Genomic DNA, 26,885 nt, shown 5'->3' with positions numbered 1-26,885 from the left:
ATGTGAATTTTCTTAATAGGTTTAACTGTTTTCATAAATAATTAGCTATGAATAGTTTCACGTGGAATTGACTTCACTGGTTTTCTGTCCTTTCATGTACCTCTTGTTTACACACATTGCTATCTCTTTCTCTTTTCATTGTGTGGCTTATCTTAACTCTGCAACGGGCTTTTATACGTCATTTACATGAATCAATGTTCATTATTTGGTTGACTCGCATAAACAAGAAGTAAACAAATAAATAAAAATATTAAGACTTTTTTTCTTAAGAAATCATCTCACCAAAATTTGACGAGTCATGTTAGAGATTTTAAACTGACAATAAATTTTAAACTATTTGATATGATATGTTAAATTAATAAATTAAAAGTGGATAAGAATGACTAACACTTTTTTCTTGAATAAAAATTAAAATAATATAATTTAAGTAATAAAATTTTATGTATTATATTATTTGAAGATGTAAATATTAAAATATTTTAAATTATTGATATTTATAAATTAAGTTTTTAACTATTATTTATAATGAATTAAATTTATAAGACTCACTTTTTTCAAGCAAATGATCTCAACTTTAATGAGTAAGGATCCATAATCAGCCTACCTTAGTATCCCAGAACCCTTCCTAGTCATTGACTCTCATTCTGTCTCATTTTTTCAGAAACAATTCCCCCTCTCACTTATAGTTCTGAAGCAAAAGCTCTCCTAGGGCATAAGCTTTTTCCTCCTGAGCTAGCAAAACGTGCTTCTTTCATCTCTTTAGTTTGTCTTGTGAGCTGTTGTGCTTTTTTTTTGGAGTGTCTGTGTTGATTGGCTAGCATGTAAGGGAAGCTAGAGTTTTCACGTTTTCTTGAAATATCTTGTATGTTTTGGCTCTGTTTTATGTTTAAGATGCATGATTGATGACTGTGATTGTATAAGAATGAGGCTGGTTGTGATTTGTGTTGATTTTCTGGTTTACATGCGTGAGTAGGAGAGATCCTTGTCGTTTTCTCCCAAGCGAGTCAGCCTCGTCTAAGCGAAAATAGCATAAACTCATCTAGTTTATGCTTGAGTTGTTGCTCAGGCAACGAGCTTCTGCTTTGAGCAATGAGTGATCTCGCTCAGGAGAGAAGGTCTCGCTTAAGTGGGAACTCGCAAAAACCTACAGTGCTACCTGTTTGCAATCTCGCCTAAGCGAGAGATTTTAGTTTGAGCGAGAGACTCTGCTCGCTTGAACTCTCTAGCTTGAGCGAGATTGACAATAGAGTTACCTTAATTACTTGGTTGGTCCCATGATTGATTTCTTTATCCTTTTTAAAAACAACATGAAGTATGATGCCAATGTTTTATGCAATGTGTTTGTGTTTTCTTTAGTTTTGTTGTTTGGGATTTTGGGTTTTTGCATGTTGAAATCAGTGAAAATGTCAGTTTATCTTAAGCAAGAAATTTTAGCTTAAGTGAGATCAGGTTAAGCGAGAATTTCTAACTTAAAGCGAGAATTTTTTAGCTTAAGCGAGAATATCAGAATTTCACTTTACTCTCTATTCGAATTTTAGTTTAAGTGAGAATTTTTGGCTTAAGCGAGATCAGTCTAGCTTAAGCGAGAATCGCTGCAGAATTTTAATTCCTTACTTTAACTTGTGAATTGATTCAATTACTCTTAAAAGCATGAATCTGTGATTGATTATGTATGTTTCATGTGATATTGACTTGCTTGGTATGAAATGAAATGATTTATGAATTGGTTGGTTGGTGGTGCATTGGCATGAGATTTGGATGTCATGAGATAACATGTGGAATATGGTGTGAGAACATGGATGTGACATGAGTTAGACGTAATTTCATGAATCTCTTGGTGAAATTTCATGGTGGTGTTGTAGTGTATATAATTAGATAACGATTCAAGCAAGGTTACATCCTGAAACTCTAAAGAATCCGTTAGTCTCACATAGAACGTACTGATTCAAGTGGTGAGAGTAGTAGGAGACTCTAGTCTTTGGCAAGATAATGATCCTAGATGATTGAAGGTTAAACTTGTGCGTGGTAGGGTGAAACCCATTGGCAATGGCTTTGTAGAGCAGTAGAGGCCACCACAAGTGCAAGCATCCAGTGAGTTTGATCTCTTTATATGTATCCGGATAATTGAGTTTGAGGGTCTTGCATTGTTTGTCTTCACATGCCTTGTGCTGTTTATAATTTGTTTAATAAACTGTTTGCTCCTTGATATGTTAAAACAAAAAAATTTGTCTTTGGTTTACACTTTCTTCTATGTGTTTGTGTTCTCTGTTTGACTTTTTCCTTTTTGCAATGATGGGCATGAAACTGTTTTTTTTTTTGCAACTTCTTGCTCATGTGAGCACTCTCAAGATAAACTGTCTCATGTTTAAGTCATGTCTAATGACATTGTGTCATATCTTTGATTGTCCATGTAGTACTTGGTTAACTGTGTAACATGTTATTTCTCTTGTACTTTATGTTATGAATCCATTTTATATTATAAACATGTAATATTTTATTTATTAGAATTATTTTTTTAAATTGGAACGTTACAAGTTTAATATGTGAAGATAATTAAATTTAATATGTATTTATCATAAATTGCTTTAACGTCTAAATATAAATTAGATGGTTGAAAAAAAAACTATTATTAAATCCTCGATCCTCAGTAACTCTTGAAATGGGTTCTTAAAGTTAATAAAGCTATCACAAATTATGATCTTTTTTATTTTCTTGCTGTTCCAAATCATTATAAACTAATTCTACAAACCCAGTTAAATAAAATATATAAGATTCAATTATTATCTTTTTAGTTTAGAGGCTTAATTTAAAATAAAATAAAGAAAAAAACATGGTCTACTAATTTGTTAATTTGTTAAGAGTGAGACATATAAAAATAGGTTAAGTAAACTAAAATTTCTTAATTGCACCATTCATGTTTCCCAGAGTTGTTTTCCTCTCTTTTTTTTTTTTTTCTTTCTAGTAAATTAGACAATCTCATACTTTTATATTTGATTGTAAAAAATATAATCTTACATTCTTTAAATCAATCATTCCATGTGTATTTATTTATTTGGAGCATGGAGGGACTAAACAAACACCATGAAAATTACATAATGGGACAAGTATACAATACTTGTTTTATGAGAATCAAAACTTTGTTTTATTTATATTTAATTTTAAAACATTTATGTATTGCATTGCCCGCGACACTTGCTATTTTTTAATAACAAAACATCATGTGAAAATGTAAACTAAAAAAAATCTAACATTGTCCACATTTGGAAGAGGAACCATGAAAGATAAAACCTGGTTTGATTTCTAGTTTTTGTAGAGAGAGCACAAACCATGAACATATTTTGTACAGAATTTTTACAAGATCTGCAAAGTTATCCAAACTGTTCATAGTATATACAAAAACTGTTTTTACTGGGAAAGAAGAGCAAAAGAAAAAAAAAATGCTCTTGCTCTGTCGAATGGTCTGCATATGAAAAAAAAAAATGCAAGATTCTGGACTTGCAAATCCTTTTGAAGAACTTATCCCTCGTTAATGAACCTGTTTTAAACACAGGGAAATGATAATTATGTACATAAAATCTAAAAACAAGACAACATAGAAAAATTAACTCAGAAAAAACATGGGAGAGACTTGGCCGAGGAACAGAGAAATTGAGAAAACAACCCAACATCACTTTATCTTGTAAGAAACCAACTATGATCCTGCCAACTGAACATTTTTTCTTTATATACAAGAGTTTTCATTTGTGACTTTTGTTGCACAAGAAAATTGAGAAGAAAACAAGAGAAAAATGCAGACTTCTTTTTACAAGACATTCTCCTATGTTCTAAGATCCTACAATACACCTATTCTCAGCTATTTAAACAACCCTTAGCTTCCCTGGTAGCTGATCATAACCATGTTCTGCTAACTGCTAAGTTTCTTCATAGTTGGCGTTATAATATCACTGCATAGAATTTGTTGAGGCACTCATCAGTTTTCTCAAGAGCAGTTTTATTTGTACCTTGATGACACTCATCAGTTTATTAACCTCAAATAATGAAGTGCTGTTCCAAACATCATTTGACTGGACCCTTTGGCACGCCTTAGAATGGAAACAGCTTCCACTTTTTTTCTACATTTTTCAAGCAATGCAAAGGAACTTTTCTTCACTACAATTACCTGAGCATGTCTCCAGTGTGCAACTTGGGGCCACTCAATGCTGGAGATATGCTAAAAGTACTGCCATCATTGTAAAATGAAGGGTGGCCAAGAGGCATAGGGCGATCTGGGATTTGTGGAACTTCAATGTCACCTTCAAGCATCTTCAAAGCATCAGAAATTGTTGGCCTCAAAGCAACCATCACATGGGAGCACAGAATCCCCACCAGCAAAAACCTCTCCATAATGCTCTTAGGATTTGAGCTAGGAAAGTTCTCATCTTTCACCAGAGAACCATCTAGAGCCTCTTCTAGTTTCCCAGCCTTCACCAGCGACCAGGCCCAATCTGTGATCAAGAATGCTCTTGGTGATCCTGATGAAGACAAATCAAGAGCCTTTCTCCCACACATAATCTCCAGAACAACTACACCAAAACTATACACATCACTTTTCTCAGTGAGTTGCCCATAGAGTGCATATTCTGGAGCTAGATATCCATGAGTTCCAGCCACTCTTGTAGTGAGATGAGACTGACCCTCCCTGCTTTGTTTTGCAAGACCAAAATCAGCAACTCTTGCTCTCATATCAGCATCAAGAAGTATATTTGTGGCCTTGATATCCCTGTGGAAAATTGCAGGTTTAACTCCATAGTGCAAATAGGCCAACCCCTTTGCCACATCCAAGATTATGCTTTTTCTCTCGGGCCATGTCAGTGATCCCTTTGCTTTCTGAGAGTCCTGTGACACAAACAGATGATCCTCCAGGTTCCCATTTGGCATGTAATCATACACAAGATACCTTTGGCTTCCCCTTTCATCGTAGTCCTCACTCTCCTCAGCCACACAACAGCCTCTCAGAGGCACCAGATTCCGATGCTTCAGGTTGCTGATGATCTCCACCTCGTTACAGAACTCAACATCTCCTTGAAAATCAGATTCCAAGATCCTTTTAACCGCCACCACAGTCCCATCAGGTAAAGTTCCCTTGTAAACCAATCCAAACCCACCTCGGCCAATGAAGTTCTTAGATGAAAAATTATCAGTGGCTTTCTCAAGCTCCCCGATTTTGAACCAAATGGACCCCGTATTCGGCCTCAATCTACGCCTAGACCCTTGTTCCTCAGGGTCAAAATCAAACTGAAAAGTCTCAAGCTTTTTCGTCCTCTGCTTCCTGTCGTACCAAACATAAAGCCCCAAGAGAAAAGACATGACGAGTAAAGCCACCCCAGCTCCTGTCAAGCCAAACACAAGAGCCTGGTGACGCTTTCCCCCAGAACCCCCCTGTGAATAAACCGACATGCTGAAAATACAAGTCACTGCACCATTGCTTTCAGGTCCAAACTCGTTCACAATCCCAGCAGCGTAGAGTATTGCAAAGTAAAAACAATCTATGGAATGCGAAGTGTTACCATCTTTGGAAATAAGCTCCTGCTTCACCTGTAGCCCAGCTCCCAGACACACATCACAGAGGGAGAGATCGGTGAGATCCGGTTTGCAAGCAGTGTCGAGTGGCGTGGACGGACCAAGCCGTTTGGTCCAATCAGAGATGGTTTGAATCCCAGCACAGATGTTGGGAGAGATCACAAACTGAAGAGGGTCGAAGCAGGAATCGACAAGGTTGTCGGGGAGAGAGAGGGAAGAGAGCTTAGATTGGAAGTCGTGGATGCATGAAAGTGAGGTGGCAAGGTTGGGGAGTTGGAACTGAGAAGTCTCTTTCAGATGCTGCGCGAGTCCTATCCCGAAGAGGGACAACAGTGATATGCAACAATTGTTTGCATCGGTTCCGTTTTTTGCTGCCAAAGTTTGTTGGAAGTTGTGGCAAGCAGAAGTGTTCCATGGGATTCTCCGAACATAATTCAAGTCCATGGGGCATGTGGATGTCGGCGACGGAGAAGGTGCCGCCGAACTCAAACTCATGCAATAAAACACGGCAAACATCAAGGGTAGCAACACCATCTTCATCCTATGATGATTGTGCAGTGTTGTGTTGATTACAATAAACAACACACACAACCCAACACAACACAACCCAACCCAACACAAAACAATGATGTTTTTTTGTTTCTATATATGAATATGTGACTGGATTTGGTTGGGGTTGAGATGAACGAGACAAAAAGAAAATTGCAGATTTTGTGAAATTGGGGTTAAGGGAGATGCATGAACAAGATGATCATCATATGAGGCTGGTCAAAACTCTAAATTTCTTGTCTTTCCCTCATGCTGTGGCTGCGTTAGGTGTATCTGCTGCTCACCCTTGTAGAAGGAGAGTGTGAGCCACGCGCAAGGTGATCGAGTTAAAGAATGGAAGAGTGGAGATGCACGCGCTTGTGATGGCGGTGGGAGGAGCGGCTGCATTTGTTTCTACTTGCTTAAAAGCAAACTAATGAAGTAAGGTGCTCTGACTTTGCCACTTTGCTTTGCAGAGAGCGTCTACGTGGATTACCACTGAAACAACATTAATCATACACATGCAGAGGAATAACATACTTTCTGGACCTAAATTCTACACAAGAATACTAATAAAAATATGAAATATTTTGTCATTATTAAATTTTTTAACAATTTTTTTATTTTCAATATTTAAAAAATAACACATTATACTGTAAAAAAATTATCAAAATTTAATAATTAAAATATCATTATTTAATAAAAATATAAAATAATATACTGTTGTGCTTGTAAAAATAATAAGGATTAAAATTAGTAAATGTACAGATAAATTAAATATTTTAAATTTTAATATATTTTAGAGATCAAACTTTAAATGTATGTATTTCTATCATAATCAATAATTTCACGTAACTAAAGCTGAGACAACTTAAATCTCTATTTTTTATGTAATTTTTAAGTATAAAACTGCATCAGACATCAATGTGAAGAATAATATCTCAAATGAATAATGATTAATTTTTACATATCATTTGGTGAAATTGCGATCAACCATCTAAAATGGAAAAACATTTCTGATGCTAAAACCTTTTAAAAGTATCAATAGCTTAAATTTCATTCTAAAACACAATTTTAATATAATTAGGTCAAAAAATATATTTATTTATTTTTAAACTTTGAAAATTAAATAATATTAAATTTTAATATAAATAAATTTTAATTTTGTGTTAGAATTTAAAGATTAAAAACATATTTATTATAAATAATAATCATTTAGAAATAAGAATAGTATATGATGAAAGATGGGTGAACCGTAATGATTGAATGAGTGGGGTGAGTCAAAAGAGTGTGATTATGAATTCATAGATTTGTCAATGGTGGAAGAATTCTACTCCTCTTTCTATTGTTTGCCGACAGAGTAATTGTTGATTTCAGTTTTTTTGGTTTCTTTCAGTAAAACACATGTTCTTTGACCTTTCCTATGTGCTTTCGACAATACAATGCCACTGTCTTTCTTCCTTCAACTATTCCATACTAGTGTGTTTGAAAGGAATCATGTTACAAGAAAATTATGAGCACTCACTTTCAAAAATTATGTCAGAAAAGTGAAAATGATATTTTGGAGTACTTCTAATGTGAACAGTAATTCTATTTCTCAAACAAAATTCTCTTCATGTATTTATATTTATTTATAAGTCGCTAAATAAATGTACTTGGATATCGAATTAAAATAAGGATAATATACTTTAATTAAAAAAAAATATAAAATAAATAATTTAATAATGATTGAAATAATAAATTAAAAATTAATAAAAAATGATTAAAATATATTATTTTAAAATAAAATGCCATAAAATTTGATGTGACACGAAATTTGATGGATTAGACTGCGTGATTTTTAAAACAGAGGATTATTGAGTTGACTTTTTTTTTCTGATACTTTATATTAAATGTTTTGTTGTAAGTAATAATACGATACTCTCTGATTTGTTGTAAATAGTGATTGATAAGTATTCCGTGTTTTTTTTTTTTCAGAAATCACATTAATATTGAATAACCGATTCTTCAGAAAAAACAATTATTTATTAGAAAGTTTTGGTTGGAATCCAAAAATGTTATGCACGTGTTTGAAAGGTTTATTAACGCAATCTTATGCGAATTTATTTATTTTTAATTTCTTAAATTTATAATAGATTCAACGTTAGTTTCTTAAATTTTAAGAAAAATAATATCTCAAATTTAAGATACATACACTTTTTTAATTAGTTTTAGGAACTAATAACAATTATTTTTTGATTAAATTTTCTTCGACATAAATTATTTATTCTCATCCTATCAATAAATCTTTCTATTATTGCATCTCACTCACTATTAATATATAACATTTTCTTTAAAAGGAAATTCATAATAAATTTTGAAGATGTAATAAAATATATTAATTGCTCTTATTTATCTATCCTTTCTAACCATCTATAAGATAATATATTAATTGCTTTTACTTCTGCATATTTTTCATATTCTTAAGTAACTACTTACTTGTGTATTAAAATTAGGAATGTCAAAAATATTTATACTAGTGGGTATCTATAGATAAAACCCGCAATAAATAGAAAATAGATATTAAAAATGGATAGCCGCGGGTATGGGTATTTTTGATACCCACATGGTAATGAGACGGGTACGTGTATCATAGTATCCGTACCCATGGATATCCATATCTGTTACACTTTAATTCAAAAAAATACCCTTATATATATATATATATATATATATATATATATATATATATATATATATATTAGTAAAATTCATTATAACCTAATTTTTTTTAAGTTGTACATCTTATCTTGTCTTTTGTCTTTATTCTTTCAATTTCAAATATTGGTACGTTGTCTTCTTTCAAGTACGCCCCTTGACATTTTTCTTTTTCCCTTCTTTAAAATTGGACATATACATGAAACTCATATATCATATCGAGAGTGACATTTATGGTATGTTTGTTATCAAATGATAGAATCAAAATAAGAATACTTGACACGTGGTAGGTGAGGTTTATTATTTCATTATTTTTCAAGAATCAAGGAGAAAGTGGACTTGTTGATCAAAGTACTAATTAAAGAATTTTAATTGTGTTGAACGTCATTTTATATTTATTTTTATAATTATTTGGACTTGTATGAACTTGATTTTATTTGAACTTTATTTAAAATTTATAACATTGATATATTTTATTTTATTTAAATTTATGATTAAATATTTGTTTTTTAAATAATTTTGTAAATACCTGCAGGTACCCATGGATACTCGCGGATATAAAAAAAATAGGCGGGTACCTGCATAACGGATGCCCGACGGATATGAATACGAGACAGATATTTATCCAGTGGGTAGGGTACGGGGGAGCTACTACCCGTACCCTACCCGTCCCGTTGACATCCCTAATTAAAACACAATGAGAACAACATACTATACACAAAAGTGAATAACAACATTGTTGGGTTATATTTTGGGTTATAGTTATTTGAGAGATTATGGACTTATATATATATATAACATTAGTTTTGCACATACAAGATATTTGACATCAGTTTTACACCAAAATATTAAGCAATGGTATGATGGATCTTTATTCTTATATAGTATTTAACTTTGTTTATTTTATTTAACGTGAAACTTTAACTCACACTTGACTATTTAACTACTCACAAGTGTATTAAAACACAATGATAACAACATGCTAAACACAAAAATGAATAACAACAGTACGGTATAAGCTTACCGAATGCCATTTATTACATTAACAAGATATATATAATAATGGAATGTTTTTGTAATATATTAAGTTTCATAGATTAATATCAATAAGAATGATTTAGTTTCATAGATTATATTTGTCAATATAATTTTTTTTCATTAATCAATACAATTGAAGAAAACCTTTTTCTATTCGAATTAATAGTTGACTAAAGAAAATCAATAATTTAGAAGTTATGTGACATGCAACGAGAAAAGGGAATCTTATACTATATACGAAATCATACATTACAAAAAAAAAAAAAACATTACAGTGGGGATAAAAAATTCATTAAGGTGGTCATTGTGTAGAATATACAAAGTAGAAAAAACATAATAATTATACAATGATTTCCATGAAGACCCGTATCTAAAAAAAAAGTATCTGTCTTAATTAAGGTGTTGTAGTAAATTATCTAGACCCATTGAATTCAACTCTATTGATTAAAATACTTCAATTTGATTCATATTTTGCTTACTAAATTGAAATTAACAAAATAATTTATGTATATTCCAATAAAGATAAAGCATGAAAATAACATGCACGACATAAGTCATAGTCTTTGTGTTTTATAAGCAAAATATTGCAAGCACTTCATATTTTAAAAGCCAATTATAGTCAGCATGTTTGGCACTTTAAGCCTAACAAAACGAGTTCTTATTTAAAATTATCAGTATTCAAATACTTCAAATATTTAATTAACATAAGTTCAATCAGATAGAACTGTTGCAATTTTTTTATTTATTTTAACGTGATTATATTTGTATATGTTTTTATTTAGAAGCTTCTGCCTTCTTTCGTAATCTCTTGATAAATTAAAGGAATTTTATTTTGTAGAAGGTACTATTTTTATAAACAATTCTACAATATCACTAAATATTATATTACATGCACCGTTTAATACAATGTCATTAAATATGAAATGGTAAGACAATGCATTTTCCAACGATAATATATATATATATATATATATATATATATATATATATATATATATATATATATATATAAAATAAAATTTTAGTTAATTACATTGTCAGGAAAAACTATACGTCATTTTATGATTTCAAGAGATAACAAACAGAATAGTAAAATCAATAAATGCTTTGCACACCCTAATACTTTTATTCTAGATACATGTGAAGTAACCAAGTAACTTGATAGAAATAAAGATTATTACTCCGTCCACCCCCATCAAATTTCTTCCTGCACCTCATTATTCCGAATTTTATCGCTGATCAAGTATGTTTTTGTCTCTTAATTTTAAATAAATTTTGAAATTAATTTATTTTGAAATTTTGGACAAATTTAGTCATTCATTTTTTAAAATATGTAGATTTAATTTTTTTAATAAGATTTTGTTAAGTTTATTTGATATTTTATACGCATCTCATGATTGTATTTGAGTTGTTTATACTGTTTGACACATTTTTACTTTAATATTAAGTTAAATACTATTATGAAACGTGTTTAAATGTCAAATAAATTTAACAAAATTTGATTAAAATGACTAAATTCACGTATTTCGAAAATTCACTAAAAATTAAGGGATCAAAAACAATGTCATTAAATATGAAATGTTATGACAATGCATTTTCAACTATATTTGATTAAAATAACTAAATTTATGTATTTCGAAAAATGAATAACTAAATTGATAATTTCAAAATTCACTTAAAGTTAAAGTATAAAGAACATATTTAACCCTTTTATTTACAAATTCATTAAATTACTTTTGAAAAAATTTGCCTCCACCATAAAAAGTATCTAAAGCAGCCAAATGAATATAATACTAAAAAACGAGTTAGTTGATAACAACCGTAACAAGAATTGTAATTAGAAGTTGGTTTAAAACAAGTTGTGTTTTGAATAGAGATTATTACGTCTGATGGCACTAAAAATAGGAAAAGTGGAGGTAACATGAAAACAGATAACACAACCAAACTTGCCTGTTCAAACGTTTGTTGACGTTTGTTTTGATGTAAAACTCTATTGTCTTGTCTTTTTCTTCATCCCTCTCTTACATATCATCTTTTCTTCCTTTCTGCTCCTCCAAACTTCTCCATCTCCATTCCAATGGGACACGGCCCACGCTCCCAACCATTGGATTTGGCCAACATCTTTAAGATTTCAAAAAACAAACCATTGAAAGACGTCACCAAGGCTTACAAATCGCTTCTTTCCAAAAGGACTCATGACAAGAAAAACCCCGGGGTAATCTTAACTCTCTCAATCATCCTCAACTTGATGATATTACATGATCGTAACAAAAACTAACAACTATAAAAGAAAGATCTTCAACTTGATTGGTGTATATGTAGTTTTGAGTCAATGAAACTAACGATCAACCAAAGAAAACAAATGCATGTGCATTCATGTTAAGTTACATTATTAAACCAACAATATCCCACTACTGGAATTTTTCATATTTTCTGCAAATTTTCACATGGATTTTTAAAGTTCTATTATGCAAATATGAAAGGTTCTAGCAGTGTTGATATGAATCTGTTATGTTCTCATGGTTTTTGATGCATGCAGAATCCGACAACACCCACAGAGTCTGAGAGATTTGTTAATAAGAGAGCGGATGAAGACATTTGGAGTCCTAAATTTTTGTCAAGGGCAGCAAGTAGTAGATTATCTAAAACACCAACACCAAAATCAAGGCCTATGTCAAGAAATGGAAGCAGGAGATCATGCAAAACACCAAGTTCTCTATCAAGAAATTCTAGTCGAAAGAGTGCTGCAGAAATTGCTTCATCATCTATCAAAAAGATGATGAGCAAAAGGGGTTCCTCAGCTTCTCTGTCAAGGAACAAAACTACGTTGGACATCTCTGAACCTGAGTTAACAAACCATACCTCCTCTCCAGGAAATGACGCAGGCACAAAAGGTAGCTCTGAACATATATCTGGAATCTCTCTTTCGAGCAATCTGAGCCATAGATCCACAACACCTATCATATTTTCACAGACAACATCTAGAAGGAAACCCCCAGATGTTGAGACAAAGCTACATTGCACACTTGAGGACTTATGTTTTGGATGCAAAAAAAAGATTAGAATTACCAGAGACGTCATCAAAGATCCTGGGTATGTTTCTGTCAAGTTCAATGTTGTTCTCTATTATATCTGCTAAGAAGAGAGTTTCTAACTTGGTTTTTGCAACAGGGTAATTGTCCAACAGGAGGAAGTTCTAAAAATTGAGGTAAAGCCAGGATGGAGAAAAGGAACAAAGATTACATTTGAAGGAGTGGGTGATGAGAAACCTGGATTCCTTCCTGCTGACGTAATATTCGTGATTGATGAAAAGAAACACCCTTTGTATACAAGAGATAGCGATGATTTGGAATTGTGTGTTGAGATTCCTCTGGTGGACGCACTAACAGGCTGCTCCATACCAATCCCTCTGTTGGGAGGGGAAAATAAGGCTTTGGCATTTGAGAATACAATAATATATCATGGATATGAGAAGGTTATTAAAGGTCAAGGAATGCCAAACGCCAAAAAGAATGGGTCAAGAGGTGATCTTCGTGTCAAATTCCTGATTGATTTTCCCAAAAACTTAACTGCAGAACAGCGGAGAGAAGTTGCTTGTATCTTGCAATATTCTGGCCAATGACCACATTCAGATGTGTACTTGATTTTGCTACAAAATAGAGGACAACAGAGTATTTTATCATCAGTTTAAGAAATTTCTCGCCACAGCTTCGACATTGACACACATTCAAATCATCTTTCTTACGGTGCATGCATATTTCAGTCATATGAGGCATCCAACTCACTGAAGCACACAATAATGGATGCATTTCGTGCACAGAGAATGAGGATGTTGAGTTGAGCTTCCATAAGAGGAGAAGGTCAGGGCTGTTGAAAAACAAAGAGAACTTTCTACTGATGTTGTCTTCAGCAGTTGTCTCCTTCCTAAGTAGCCTGCCTCTTAATGTGGCCAAATGCAAAATCTTCAGATTGATTCCTTCCAGATTGAAAACCAGCACAATTTGTAGCATTGCAGGCAAAAATCTCATACAGAATGCAACTTTTACATTATTGCCCTAGGTTACTTAGTCACAGGTCATAGCACATAGCATGTTACTTGTTCAAATATCTGAGGAGATGAGTGTCGCCAAAGATATAATGTTTGTATGTATCTATAACAGTAGGCAACAATGCAACTAGAGTTTCACCAGGCCTTTGTTTTTTCAGCTTCTGCTGCAATACAATGAGCAAATGTCCATTTGTACTTTTTTCAGCCAAACAAGACTAGAGAAGGAAAAATAAAAGCGAAACAACTGAATACCAACTACTGGCAAACTTTTAATATAGGCTGTAACAATATTCTTCCAGGTTCAAGGGCTGCAAATTAAGTCCCTCACCAACTAAACACTACCTGAGTCTCCCTCGTAAGAGAGCTTAGAAAATCAGAATCAGTTGAACTATCCAGAAAGTCTCAACGTTTCATGCAGAAGGGTAGCAACAAAGAACAAATACCCTCGTTTAGAGAAACTAACGAGTTCTATAGCCGAGGCTGAGAAGTCAAGTTAACAACTTTCGATCACAAATTGATATGAAATCAGAGTTAATGACAATATATACATATATATATATATATATATATATATATGACGGTATAAAGTCTCTTACGGATTTGACAAAATTCTTATTAAAAATTCTTGAGTTGAGACCCAAATTTTCCTTTTACACGTACCATAACCATTAGTTTACGAGTATACTAGAATTTTCGTTACCGTTCCTTATATTTTGGATAAAATTTAATTTGGACTCTTTATCTATCGAATGAAACTTTATATTTGGATGCATTATATAAAAAAATATTGATTATATACTCATTCCATAAGTTTTTATAAAATAATTAGACAGTTATTAATTTCTTTTACAAGATAAAATAAACTTTTCCAATGTTCCCTTTTGTTTGTACCGATTGATTTGATAGGTAAAACAAAAAAACGAAGCTTTGCAGCATTTTATAAAGCAAAAAGCTATAAAGAAAAAGAATATATATAAATATATATATTATACAAACGTGTTTAGGTTTTTTATCATTTGGACCGAGCAGAAAGCAGTCCAGTATATGATTTGACGTAGGTACATTGATTGTTCCTATATTAACAAGTTCTCCTTCATCCACTTCACCGCTATCTGTCATTATTATTATCCTGATTATCACGGTTCTCATCCCCAGCACCGGGTGTTTCATTGAAAACTTGTCCTTGCTCTCTCACATCTCTGAACATGGAAAAAAACGAGTTGAGGCCCTCAGACGAAGCACCTCCTAAGATCCATAATAACAAAGAACTGAATGAATTCATGGATCCAGGGTTGGGACCCCTTTCTGCTCGTCGGATGTCAGCTTGCTCAGGAATCTGTGCCTGGTTCACAACCCTGTCTCTATTATTTTCTGACCGGGCTTGAGGATCGCCAACTCCTGCTCCATTTTGAGGCACTGGTTGATCAAAACCAGGTCTCAATCCTGATCCAGCAGGCAAATCTGTGTTAATTAAACCCGGGTTTCTTGTGTTCAATCTTGTGATGTGCAACGTTGATGCAAGAATGGTGGAAGAGGTAATGTGGAAATCTGGGTGTTGTTGAAGCTGTGACCGTCTATTTTGCATGTACCTCTGTAGTGCTGGTACCTAACAGTAAGAAAAGAAGTATTAGTTAAATTTCAGTAAAGTAAACGTGAGAAAATTTATAACGAAAATATTTAGACACTAAAGATTTTCTCTGTTGTGATTTGAGTTTCTTAATCACACCTGGAAAACCTAATAATGGCTAATAATGGAGAATATCCCTTGTTATCAGCTGTACATATTTCCCAAATTACTAAGATCAAATAATCTCTTTTCCACTTCCCTCAAACTGGAAGATATATGTCAAGAGTCAAGCTGTTATTAATGTAATCAATAAGAGAGTTATTCCGGGATTCAGTGATGGTTTTTCCGATAGCACCTTTCTCTCACAAATGAAAATAATATCTGTGTTAAGGTCACTCATGGAAGACTGAATTTGCTGACGACTTCATTGTCACATATTAGTTGAGTATCCTGTATTTCTCCACATTTGATCTGATGGAGTATTTATTTTTTCACCTATTGAGAGATCATGCAAAAGATGAGGCCGAAAAGATAGAAAGGGACAAAATGATTTTCGCTTTTAGGGTTCAAGATAGAAGAGGGAATTTGGTTGTTGAGAACCGATGAAAGCATCTGGTTAATTAGATGATGACATGCAGTTAGAAGAGCATTCCCCATCATGGGCATAGAGGAACGTTAAAGTGAAGAGTGAGTTATTTCCACCCAATGGCAGTTTCTAACTTCAACAACGCCATTTTGTCGTGTTGTGTGAACATGATAGTTGATAAAGAATCACTAAGTTTAGAAGTGACTGAAATTGCAATGACAAATATTCTCTTGCATTACGTAGAATTTTAGTGCTGAAAAAACAATGACTGGTGGGTCGTTGTGCGATGCCAACTATGATGGTTTCAGCTCGTCAGAGAAAGGAGGGTTTTTGACGGTGGTGAATGAAAGCATGCAATGGCTGTGTGAATATTTATCAAACGAACAATGTGCATGAACAGTGCAGTGTGGAGGAAAAAGAAGAGGAAAACAATGGCGAAAACGAAAATCTAGCTATATATAACCATAAAGAGTTCCTCTGTTGTTATGAATTGTAGCTCTTAATCACAGATGTAAATCCTTGTTTTAATCATTCAAAGTATAATATGAGGAAACCTAATAATGGAGAATATATCCAATAACCAGCGGTACATCTTTCCCTACTTACTAAAGATCAAATCATATCATTTTACATAAAGATGACTACAATAAAAGACACGTTGATTGTAGCTAAGAACTAAACTCTGAACATCATATTCATTTTCCTAATTCTAGAATGTATTCCTTTGCACGTTTGTTTCAAACCTCGCAGTTAACTCACGTCTTGTTATACCCTCATAAGTATCCTTAAGACAAAAAAGAAACTAACAAACGTCCTTTAGGATATTCATCAAGCCAATAATATTTCTCTCCTCTCGGCCTCCGTTCTGAGCTCTGTTTTCATAATCTCTACCAAATATATCCTCATCGGGAACAGATTGCTTGACAGCAAAACACATTTCTATTGCTACAAATGAAACTTCGCTATTGGTGGATCTACACTACAACATATTAAAATAGCATTTACTGGGCGCCTTAAAAGCTGTTTATCATATTGCCAATTCTACTTTCTTTGACAATATAGTGAATATACTGATATAGAAGAGGTAATTGTCATAGTTTCATACAAATCTGGAGGATAAGCATCGCATTTAAATGTTTAATACCACTATCTAGCGGTAAATATAATGGGGGCAATGATGTTAGCCCATTCTTGAGGCTCTCCTTCAAACCGGGGTAACCCATTTCAACCACAAATAAAAAAAATACTAAAAATCCCAAGTGGAAAAAAAAATATCAGGATTTGTAATAAGACAGTCATCGCTGGTTACCTCAAACCGATTCCAAAAGTACAGGATAAGGTGTTGCATAAAAGCTGCCGTTGTAGAGAGCGCCAAATATGAAAAACCTGAAGTTTTAAAATTCATTATTCCCTAATAAAATTAACTTAAACCAAAAAAAGTGTACAACAGTATGGCATACCATAAGCATAAGAGAAGAAATATATGTGGAAGACCAGGAAATACAGCAAAAAGAACCGAGGAAAGAACTTCATTGATATTGGTGTTCGGACACTGCAAGTTACAATGAACACAGACATTAGATAACCATCATTCATGGGACCAGAACCCAACAACTGTGCATAAACATGTATCATAGATATTGGTCCAGATTTTAAAGAGATTTTATTGAGAACGTGCCTTTAGGTGTTGGCTACGTTTAGGAAGCTTTCAGATTTGTTTCAGTTTTGAATAAGTCAAATTTATTCTGTTTCATTAGCTGTTAGACGATTAGCTGCTTCCTATTTTTCAGCTAAGCTATCAGTGCAGTAGCTAGAATCATGAAACCCGATCTCTTTGTCTGTTATTTCTGAGTGTATTTAAATTAAGTTGCATTAAAATAATAAAGTGCAGCAGTTGGCATTCTCAGTCTTTTATCAGATATTTATCATCTCTGCTTTCTTCTCTGTTAACTACTGCCTTGGTCCCTAAAAATCAACAGACTTGATTATGGATGTGATGAAAAATCAATGAGTTACAAGCTCAGCTGATGTATATTTTTTTACATACGAAGAGGGATGAGTACATTATAAGGAAAAGTTATATCCTATATTACCCAACCGTCAGACTTGGTAAATAAACCCAAAAAGCAGTTTTATGAAAACAATAGTACAACAATCAAAATTTTAATACACCAAGCTGGATCATATAAATTGTGTTTACCAAGCTTGGAACATATCACTGAATTCTAAACCCTCTCAAGGACTTAGTGAGAATGTTTAAGTTAGTTGTCATAGATGATAAATGTTTTTGGTCAGTGACCACTAGGGTTGGGTCATGTTCTTTGAAACGCACCTAACTCTTACTCTAGGTACATAGACCCAAAAAGAAGCCTTATGAAAGTTGTACAATACAATAACAATCATAATTTTAATAAAAAGAAAAATGTAGAAATTTGATTATTGTGATCACCCTAGGTCAAGGATCAAGGAACTTGGGTTAGGAAGACATGATTACACAACTTCCTTCCACAGGAATCCCAAAGCAAACTGATCAACACCATTCCTCTTTTTCATCTCTTATTATCACTGCCTAACAAATTAACTATTCAAGCAGATTTCTTAACTAACTAGCGTAGATGGCTGCACTTCAGTTATAGAACCCATCCCTATTTCTTTTGTATACCTTATTGATTAAGGATACACGTGCTAACAGTGTAAGTTGTCAGATTAATCACGTGTTAGCTAAATACAATCATCACATTAATCAATTAATAAATTTAGGTTATCGGTGAAAAATAGAAAACTAGTTTTGCTACAGTTGTATTCCTTTTAACCAATCCAAAATTTTGGCAAAGTACATCTGGACTTGCCTTCTCAAGGGAAGAGTAGCGCAATGACCAAAAGCTAAAAAAATTAGTAAACTAATGATTCAATAAATGACTAGCTCACAATACTTCTGTAAGAAAATTACAGTAGTCGCTAATTGAATTGGATAAACATGCAACTTAATGACCCACTTTCATTGACTTCAGCACACAACCAACCCCGAACTGGTTTAGAACCAAAAATAATTGTTCAGTTACAAATCAATCACACTTGCTGTCTCAATAAAATACTTAATCACTTACACAATCTAGAGAGAGAGAGAGAGAAATACCTAATAAGGGTAAATAGTTCACACAACCAGACAAGAATCAAGACCATGAAGGCAAGAAGCTGATCATCATAAAACTCAAAGAGAAAAAACAGAATCCCAATCATAATCTGCAGAAATAATAAGCAATTTGTCAGCAAAATTAATACAATAATAAATAGCACAAACACAAGGCAATGCAAATAGAAACTATTGAGAAAAGTAAATCTATTATAACAAGTGCTTACAGGAACAAAAACTAGTGATTCAATCACATGTACAAAGATCAGCTGAAATGTTGGAAGGCGATGCCGTGCATGGTGTTGAAGCTGCACTGTAAAGACTAGCAGAGGTGAAACACTAATCTGATTCCATTTGCAGTGAAGTATGGCAAAACTATGAACAGAATTGGCATATTTGATGGCAAATGACTATTTTATAATTAGCACACTTTATCCGTTAGACTTGGTGGATGAGTGACCTTTTAAATAAACCTTCCAATCGCTATTAGAAAATAGCATTAGAGATCAACTCTAATGATTGCACTGTAGTTTTCTTTTTCTCTCCCTGATTGGCGTTGGTTAGAAATATGGGCCAAGCTTGTCAGCTGGCCGACAGTCAGTGTCTGCCATATATAAATAGGTGATTTCAGTCTGTCGAAACTGACAATTACAGAATCAATAGAACAGTGTATTTTCAGTCACATGATTTATTTTCTGTCTGAAGTCTATCATTGTATGAAGAGTAGGTTTTTGAACCCTAAAGCGCGTGGATTTTCTTCCAACGATGCTAATCCACTTCAATCCATGCCCACTTCTGTTGATTCATGTTCAATGCAATGTCTTCTAATGCACCAAGAACCTTCTCTCATTGATTTCTATAACTTGAAACTAACATTTACAGAATCAGTAATACAGTTTATTCTCAGTTACACGAATCATTCTCTCTGAATTTATCATGGTAACAAGAGCAGGGTCCCACCATTTATTTAAAATTAATTCCCCTTCTCTTCTCTCTCTAATTTTCTCCCTCTCTCTCTCCTATACCAAACAAACCCTTACCGATTGCCTCTGAATTTGTTTGGGGTGAATTTAAAAGCAAGCAATTAATACATGGGGTAATGGACAAAATGACAGAATTGATTCAACGCAAGCAGGAATCACCAAATCAGTTTTACACAAGAAACCTTCGCATAATGAACAAACAGTCCTACCCGTGAATTTCAGCATGCGAGTCTGTGTTTCTCTTAATGTAAATGACACTGACATCGTGGTAGTAAAAAACACAAACAAGGACATCATAAGCACACCACACTTCGTTACAAGGTAGTCTGCACAGGCAAAACGATACATGTTACAAGCCAACAATAGAAGTTCTGAATTACATTTTACATTACAGAATACAATATAATGCAAGCAGCAAAAGCAAATAAAACAAAAGAAACAATTTATATATTTGAACTTTCTAAGGGAAAAAAATCCTCAGATTGATGTTGGTCCCTTAAAAGATGTGACCAATTTGGTACAGAAAGAGGCTGAAGAATCATGTCTTAAACTATATTTTTCCAAGATCCAAAGATATAGCTACCCCGTGGACAGCAATAACTTATTTCACAAATTTAGCCAGCCCATCTTTCTGCACAACTAACATGTTATTGCTGCTCAGTTTCTCTTCTAATCTTTTTTTGCATTTCATTGCTCAATTGTCCTCTACTTAAACTACTTTGTTTAATGGTGTGTCATTTCTTGTTTAATTCATTCAATTATTGATCAAATATCTTCATAACATGTACCCTGAATACCCCTACCTAATTTAACACACTTCCAAATTACACTCAGAAGTAATGCAATCAAGATGCATGACACTCCAGAAAGCCTCATCCTCGAGAGTCCAGGGCTTCATCTCATAAAGTTAAACTTCTGAATTCTATATTCCATCTCAAAATCAACATCTAGCAATGGAGTTATTTAAAAAAAATGTAATAATATCAACTTCTACTCTTTATCTGTAAACTGATTCATTTAAAAAAAGAATTGGTAGTTAAGGTACTTAGAGGAATGTTGGATCAAAAGCTAATCTAAAAATTTAAGTTCAACCAATGAGCTTTGTGCTGCAAGTCCCGTACAAGACGAACTGAGATTATTGAGCAAACAAGAGAAACTCAAAATGAAATTGAGACCATGAAGACAATCTCTTCAAATATGGCGTGCTCAACCAAATATAAGAACAAATCAACAAACCTCCAAACCTAGCTGGGCCTTCTGGAACTTCTTGTGCATAACTAAGGTTATAGAATTCCTTTGTTTGATAGTTATAAAGATAACCTGCCATTAAGTCCCACAAGAATTTGAGCCACATAATTAAATCCTGAAAGTTCAAAGCGCGTGGATGATAATGTTCAAAGCATCTGTTACCTTGACCAGGAGAACTCAATAAACTATTGATTAAGATCGTATCATATCCAACAAATCTGTTTATGAGTAGTTGCTGCCACCTAAAAAAAATATATTCAATAGAAAAACACAGGGTAAAATCTTAATAAAATATTAAACTTTACCATATAACATCAGCAAAATCATGAGAATCAGCAAAACAATTTAGTTCAAGTTGGACCCCTCAACATCAAAATTATTTAAAAGTGGCTTTCAATGGAGATGACTTGTCACTTTCTAGATTGAAATAATATAATCATGCTAATACTAATTCTTACTTGTTTCCGAAACAGGAGTGCCAAGCTGATATGCTAACATTCACAGTACGTATATTATGATGAGACTTAGCACTTTCAGGTAACAAGAAATATCCCTGCAGAATAAGATAACACAGCCAACTATAGAGAACAGAAGGTTCTGATAAATTATAGAAGTAAAATCAAAAGTAGCTTCAACAAACTGACTATATTTCAGAAAGACAAGTACTAGGTACTATCTTTAAGAAATTTCAGTCTAACTGAACTCAACAATTTAAAACAAAAGAATTACATACCTTTTCCATAGTATATAGATATGTAGGTTCAAATAACTTGGCTTTCTTTTTCAGCCAATGCACTGAAATTGAAAACAAAACTTATTGAACAGAAGTACAAATATAATAGAGGTGAGAAACAAAGAGAAAGTTGTGCCAGATAAAAAGTATACACATTCCTTTAGCACAAATTCATATTGCAAATTACAGAGGGTCAAAAATTAATAGTTTTCAATATTATTTTTCAAAAATTTCTATTAGAAGACAGTAAAACACAAAACAAGACTTTCATGTTTCCTAATTAATTTCCGTAAGTATATGGATTCGAAAATTCTAAAAATACATAACCCATTTTTACAGAGCAACATTTATCAGCATGTGAAATTCACCAAGTGAGAAACACAGTGCAAAAACTATCAACTTCTGAGTCTAATATTTAATCATGTAAAAAACCAACATAAGTTTGTAAGAAGACTATTCCTTTTCTTCATGCCTCGTGTAGTTTTAATTTGGATAAATATATAAAATTCAAATCAAAAACTACAAAATCCACTCTTCTGCTTTATAAGGAATGAAACAATTATCTAAACCCATTTTCTATTTATGACACGCACTTAGAGGCTTCTTGAAAAATTGAAAGGAAAAACAAGCACATTTTCTTATTTATAAATGCCACTTGGTACATATTATAATTTAACCATGAGAGGAAAAAATGTAATTACCTGCATTAGTATTAAGCTTGTCCAAACGAAGGATATGCATCCATTTGGGAATATCAAGATTTAGGTGTACACCAGCAATATTCTACATTTGAAAATTCAAAGCTTAGCATAACTTTAAGTAAAATTGATATTAACTTAATTTTATAAATTATGGCTAGAAACAAAACGCATCAGCATACATATATGGTCTAATCAAGCTCCAAAAATTAATATAATTCTACTAACCCACAGCTTCTGGAAACTTCCAATAATCTGCATTGTGTGCCTCCAAATAAATGAGATACGCCTATACCACTTCTTACCAAAATGTATAATAGCTGCTTGTAATGTCTCTTTGGCAGATAAAGTGAAACTTTTTGGTGGCTCCTCGTCAATTTTGATGACGGTATCTTCAACCACAGGCCACATGTTTTGATTACTTGTAGAGGTTTCAGCTTGATGTTCAATAAACTCAGTGTCAGTTTTCCAAAATTTGAATACCAATTTTCCTCTCCTAGAACCTAAGCCAATCCAGTTCCACCAAAACTTGGAAGCCAAAAATGTCAATTTATCTCCGCTGGCATCGGAAAATTCCATTGTATCTTTTACAACTTCTGTTTCTAGAGGACTTATTCTGTTTGATTCAGAATCATTATGAGACCACAGACCGGCACTAGTTATCTACAACAAGGAATTCAAGAGTGTCATGTAGGCAGCAAAACAACAAATGAACAAAGAAAAATGCCTCCCAAATAGTAGTTAAACCATGAAGTATATGCTTTCAGTATATCAATATTATATTTCTTCTAGCACAATAGACAACATATATACACATAGTCCAATAAAGAGAAAAACTTTTAAAAGCACAAATTTAGAATGTGCATTAAAGAATGGAAGAAAATATATACCTTAATTTGAATAAGTTGGGCTTCTGATGTCACAACTCCAGATAGCTCACTTGAACACCCAGGCTTCACATAGAGAAGAAAAACATATAAGAAACCAAACTTTCTTTTCTATAAAAATGTAGTTGAATCTACAAGTTTTTCATTCATAACACTGTCATGGAAGGTAAATATTACCAAGTTACCCTCATATCTCTCAATCTCTCTTTTTTCCCTCACGCATTGGAGTCCCCAACCCTGTATACTTGCTCGTTAAATGAGGATATAAGTGTAAAAATGAATTTTATAATTCTGCATTATACCTTTATTAAATGTGAACTATAGATATTGATAAGTGAAGTTTATTTACAAAACTTAACATTCTCAACAATTTAAAGAGAAATATAAATCTACAATTTACAACCTTAACTGGTTTTCTGTCATGTTTTCTTCAATCAGTACTACACCAATCTTTTCTCAAATTTAAATTGTCCTTTCTAGTCAGACCACACAGTCATAAAATTTTCATTTCTGCTACCCACACCTTTCTCTCATATTTTCCCTTTCACAATATACGCTACCACATAATATCGTTTGGCAAAAATCAATAGAATAAAATTAACTGTAGTCTGATAGGTACTTTGTGATCACAAATAACACCTGAGATCATTCTCAATTTTAGTCAACTGGCTTGTATCTTGAATGTAACATCCTCACATTAATTTTTCCATTATTACTGATCCAGAATATTTTAACTTAGAAACCAATCTCCTACTTTTACTCTCAGGTCACATTCTTTTCATCCATTGCAATCATGGCATCCCCATTTTTAGTTTCGATTCATATTCTTTTCATCTATTACAAAAATTGCAATGTCATAATCTTCCGTGGTATTATCAGAACCACACCAGTTATTGACTCAATAAGATTACTGGGTCAATGCATCACTGGTCAAACCACACAAATTATAAAACTATCATATAATGAGACACACACACATATGTGAATATTTACGGTTGCATCACCATTAACAAATTATGCAGTTGGCTTAGTGGTAAGCTATGCACAGCTACAAAATAGAAGGTTCAAGGTTTTCAGTGCTATTTCTGTTTTTGCTTTGTTAATTAGAGTAGTGTAGTTGTAAATGTGAGTCAGATGAACGAGGCCGGTAACCAGTCCAATCAGTCAGATCAAGCTGAGTTTAATAACACTCCTAGGCTTTACTCTTAAGCAAAAGCCCTATGATTTCAATTTTAACTACTAGCCTTAATTCTTCAATCAAAAGTATATCATCCGCAAAAGGCATGAAATTGGGAAATTTTCATTCTAAGTCCTTGATAAGCATATCCAAAACTAGATTAAACAAGTCAGGGCAGAGGCTAATCCTTGATTTAATTTTACCCCGACAGGGAAGTCCTTAGTCCGCCCTCTTGGAGTTCTCACCATTGTAATTTATCTTTTCATACATGAATTGTATAGCTATAAGCCAAGTGAACACCTTTCTTCTCCAAAATCTTCCACAACACTTCTCTTGGTACCTGATCACAAGTTTTTCCAAGTCAATAAAATTTAAAAACCATATGTGAGTCTCTTTCATTACTTTGGTAACTTTTCATAAATCTCATAGGAAAATGGCTTCTGGTGTAATCCATAGCACAAAACTAAAATGATTATTTGCAATCCGTATTCCGTCTCTTATTCTACACTCAATCACATTTTCCCATAACTTCATACCGTAGCCCACTAGTTTCATGCCTAGGCAGCATATGCAGTTAGCACGTTTTAAATATCTCCTTTGTCATTAAATAGCTCTCCAACACACTTTCGAACTTTCAACATGGATGCCATTTGGACCTACAGCTTTAACATTTAGACTACGAATCATAGCAAGTTCATCTGGTAGACAAGCAAATTCCACGACACTTGTAAAAAAAATTAAGAATTCCTGAGCATCTAGCATTTCCATTAACATAAACAATTGCAGAAGAAGCACCATATTCTCTGGGCCTACAGAATGCCATACAGCTAGAGCAGAATCAAATGAATAAGTCAAGTCTCAACATTGTACCCCCTACTTACTAATAATTACTATATGCTTATTCAGTAGATAAGCACCCAGAGCCTATTTCTCACTAGGAATCCACTCGACAGAAGCAGTCATTGTTGGATATTATCATAAGATGTCACAAACTAGCTCCAATTTTCAAAACTAAATAAAACAATGTTTTGGTTTCAATGCTGCTTATTTCACTTTATTCTAAATAGAGTTCACGATTATACGATTAATTTTGAGGTATATTGAATCATCCAAAAGTCATCAGAAATTAATTCTCTTAAAAACACTCACACGTAAACAGCATAAAATATAGCGACAGGACATGCAAACAATCGAAAAGCCCTAGAAAAAGCTGAAATTAAATAGAGACCTGCTGAACGTAATTGGCGTGCATAACAACGAGAATACAGAACAAGGTTATGGCAATAAATAGGTAGAGATACTCCAGAGCAACTCTGACTTTGGGCGTGAGCATCTGCGAAAACCTCTCCTGAACGCGAATGAAGGTCTGCTCCGGATCCATGGCGCCGGTGGACAATAGAATTGAAAATAGAGAGAAAAAAATTTGGCGGAAGAATGATGGAAATCAAAGGTTTTGTATCGAAGAAGTGAATTTCATGTTCATCATCTTCACGTTTCCCACGAGGAATTGGACTATTACAATCAGAGAGAGGAATGGGAACAGTGAAAATGAATTGAAGTTCTTTTCATATCTCGTCGTGTGGGTCTGGCATGTTTGGTAAAGGGAATAAGTAATACCTAATCAGATATGGAATTAAGTTATCCCGTGTTTGCCTCGTGTCGTTCCCCGGTGAAAAGAAAAAATAAATAAATATATATAAGTCAATCTAACTCATTAAGTTGAGTTAAAAATAAATTAATTCAATCAACTCATTTTTTTAACTTAACTTATCTCATTAAATCAAATTATTCAAATATTATTAAATAATATAATTTTTAAAAGGGTTAAATATATTTTCGATCTTTTATTTTTTTAGTGAAAATTGAAATTAGTCTTTTTTTTGAAACTTTGATTCACTTTAATCTTTTTTTTAAACTTTGATTCACTTTAGTCTTCCAACTTGAAAAATGTATGGATTTAATATTTTCAACAAAATTTTGTTAAGTTTATTTAATGTTTCATG

At 33.1% G+C, this 26,885-nt stretch overlaps 3 protein-coding genes across 5 annotated transcripts; 1 reads left to right on the top strand and 2 right to left on the bottom strand.

Moving 5' to 3' along the window:
* Positions 1 to 3,277: 3,277 nt before the first annotated feature.
* On the bottom strand, positions 3,278 to 6,416 carry LOC114187449 (probable receptor-like protein kinase At1g11050). Its single transcript, XM_028075708.1, has 2 exons — positions 4,160 to 6,416; positions 3,278 to 3,535 (listed from the first exon to the last, which is right to left on the bottom strand). The coding sequence occupies exons 1-2, from the start codon at positions 6,097 to 6,099 to the stop codon at positions 3,517 to 3,519; spliced, it is 1,959 nt and encodes a 652-aa protein (XP_027931509.1). The 5' UTR covers positions 6,100 to 6,416; the 3' UTR covers positions 3,278 to 3,516.
* Positions 6,417 to 11,726: 5,310 nt separating this feature from the next.
* LOC114188768 lies at positions 11,727 to 14,125 on the top strand. The gene is made up of 3 exons (XM_028077406.1): positions 11,727 to 12,037; positions 12,362 to 12,915; positions 12,994 to 14,125. The coding sequence occupies exons 1-3, from the start codon at positions 11,900 to 11,902 to the stop codon at positions 13,442 to 13,444; spliced, it is 1,143 nt and encodes a 380-aa protein (XP_027933207.1). The 5' UTR covers positions 11,727 to 11,899; the 3' UTR covers positions 13,445 to 14,125.
* Positions 14,126 to 14,823: 698 nt separating this feature from the next.
* Positions 14,824 to 26,479, bottom strand: LOC114187838 (membralin-like protein At1g60995). 3 transcript variants are annotated; one of them, XM_028076216.1, is made up of 15 exons: positions 26,111 to 26,479; positions 23,883 to 23,942; positions 23,709 to 23,771; positions 23,047 to 23,481; positions 22,822 to 22,903; positions 22,121 to 22,182; positions 21,846 to 21,940; positions 21,550 to 21,629; positions 21,376 to 21,459; positions 20,349 to 20,465; positions 19,384 to 19,469; positions 19,160 to 19,266; positions 17,484 to 17,575; positions 17,333 to 17,409; positions 14,824 to 15,476 (listed from the first exon to the last, which is right to left on the bottom strand). In XM_028076216.1, exons 1-15 carry the CDS (start codon positions 26,261 to 26,263, stop codon positions 14,979 to 14,981), a joined length of 2,091 nt encoding a protein of 696 aa, XP_027932017.1. In that variant the 5' UTR covers positions 26,264 to 26,479; the 3' UTR covers positions 14,824 to 14,978. The 3 variants fall into 3 exon arrangements, with proteins under 3 accessions (XP_027932017.1, XP_027932019.1, XP_027932018.1); XM_028076218.1 differs by lacking the exon at positions 23,883 to 23,942 and adding an exon at positions 25,086 to 25,222 and having other exon boundaries at positions 26,111 to 26,363; XM_028076217.1 differs by lacking the exon at positions 23,883 to 23,942 and having other exon boundaries at positions 26,111 to 26,478.
* Positions 26,480 to 26,885: the final 406 nt, after the last annotated feature.

The sequence above is a fragment of the Vigna unguiculata genome, chromosome 6 (assembly GCF_004118075.2).
Source record: "Vigna unguiculata cultivar IT97K-499-35 chromosome 6, ASM411807v1, whole genome shotgun sequence".
Lineage (NCBI taxonomy): Eukaryota > Viridiplantae > Streptophyta > Magnoliopsida > Fabales > Fabaceae > Vigna > Vigna unguiculata.
The sequence above is the reverse complement of the archived record's forward strand: the minus strand, read 5'-3'. Positions and strand labels throughout refer to the sequence as shown.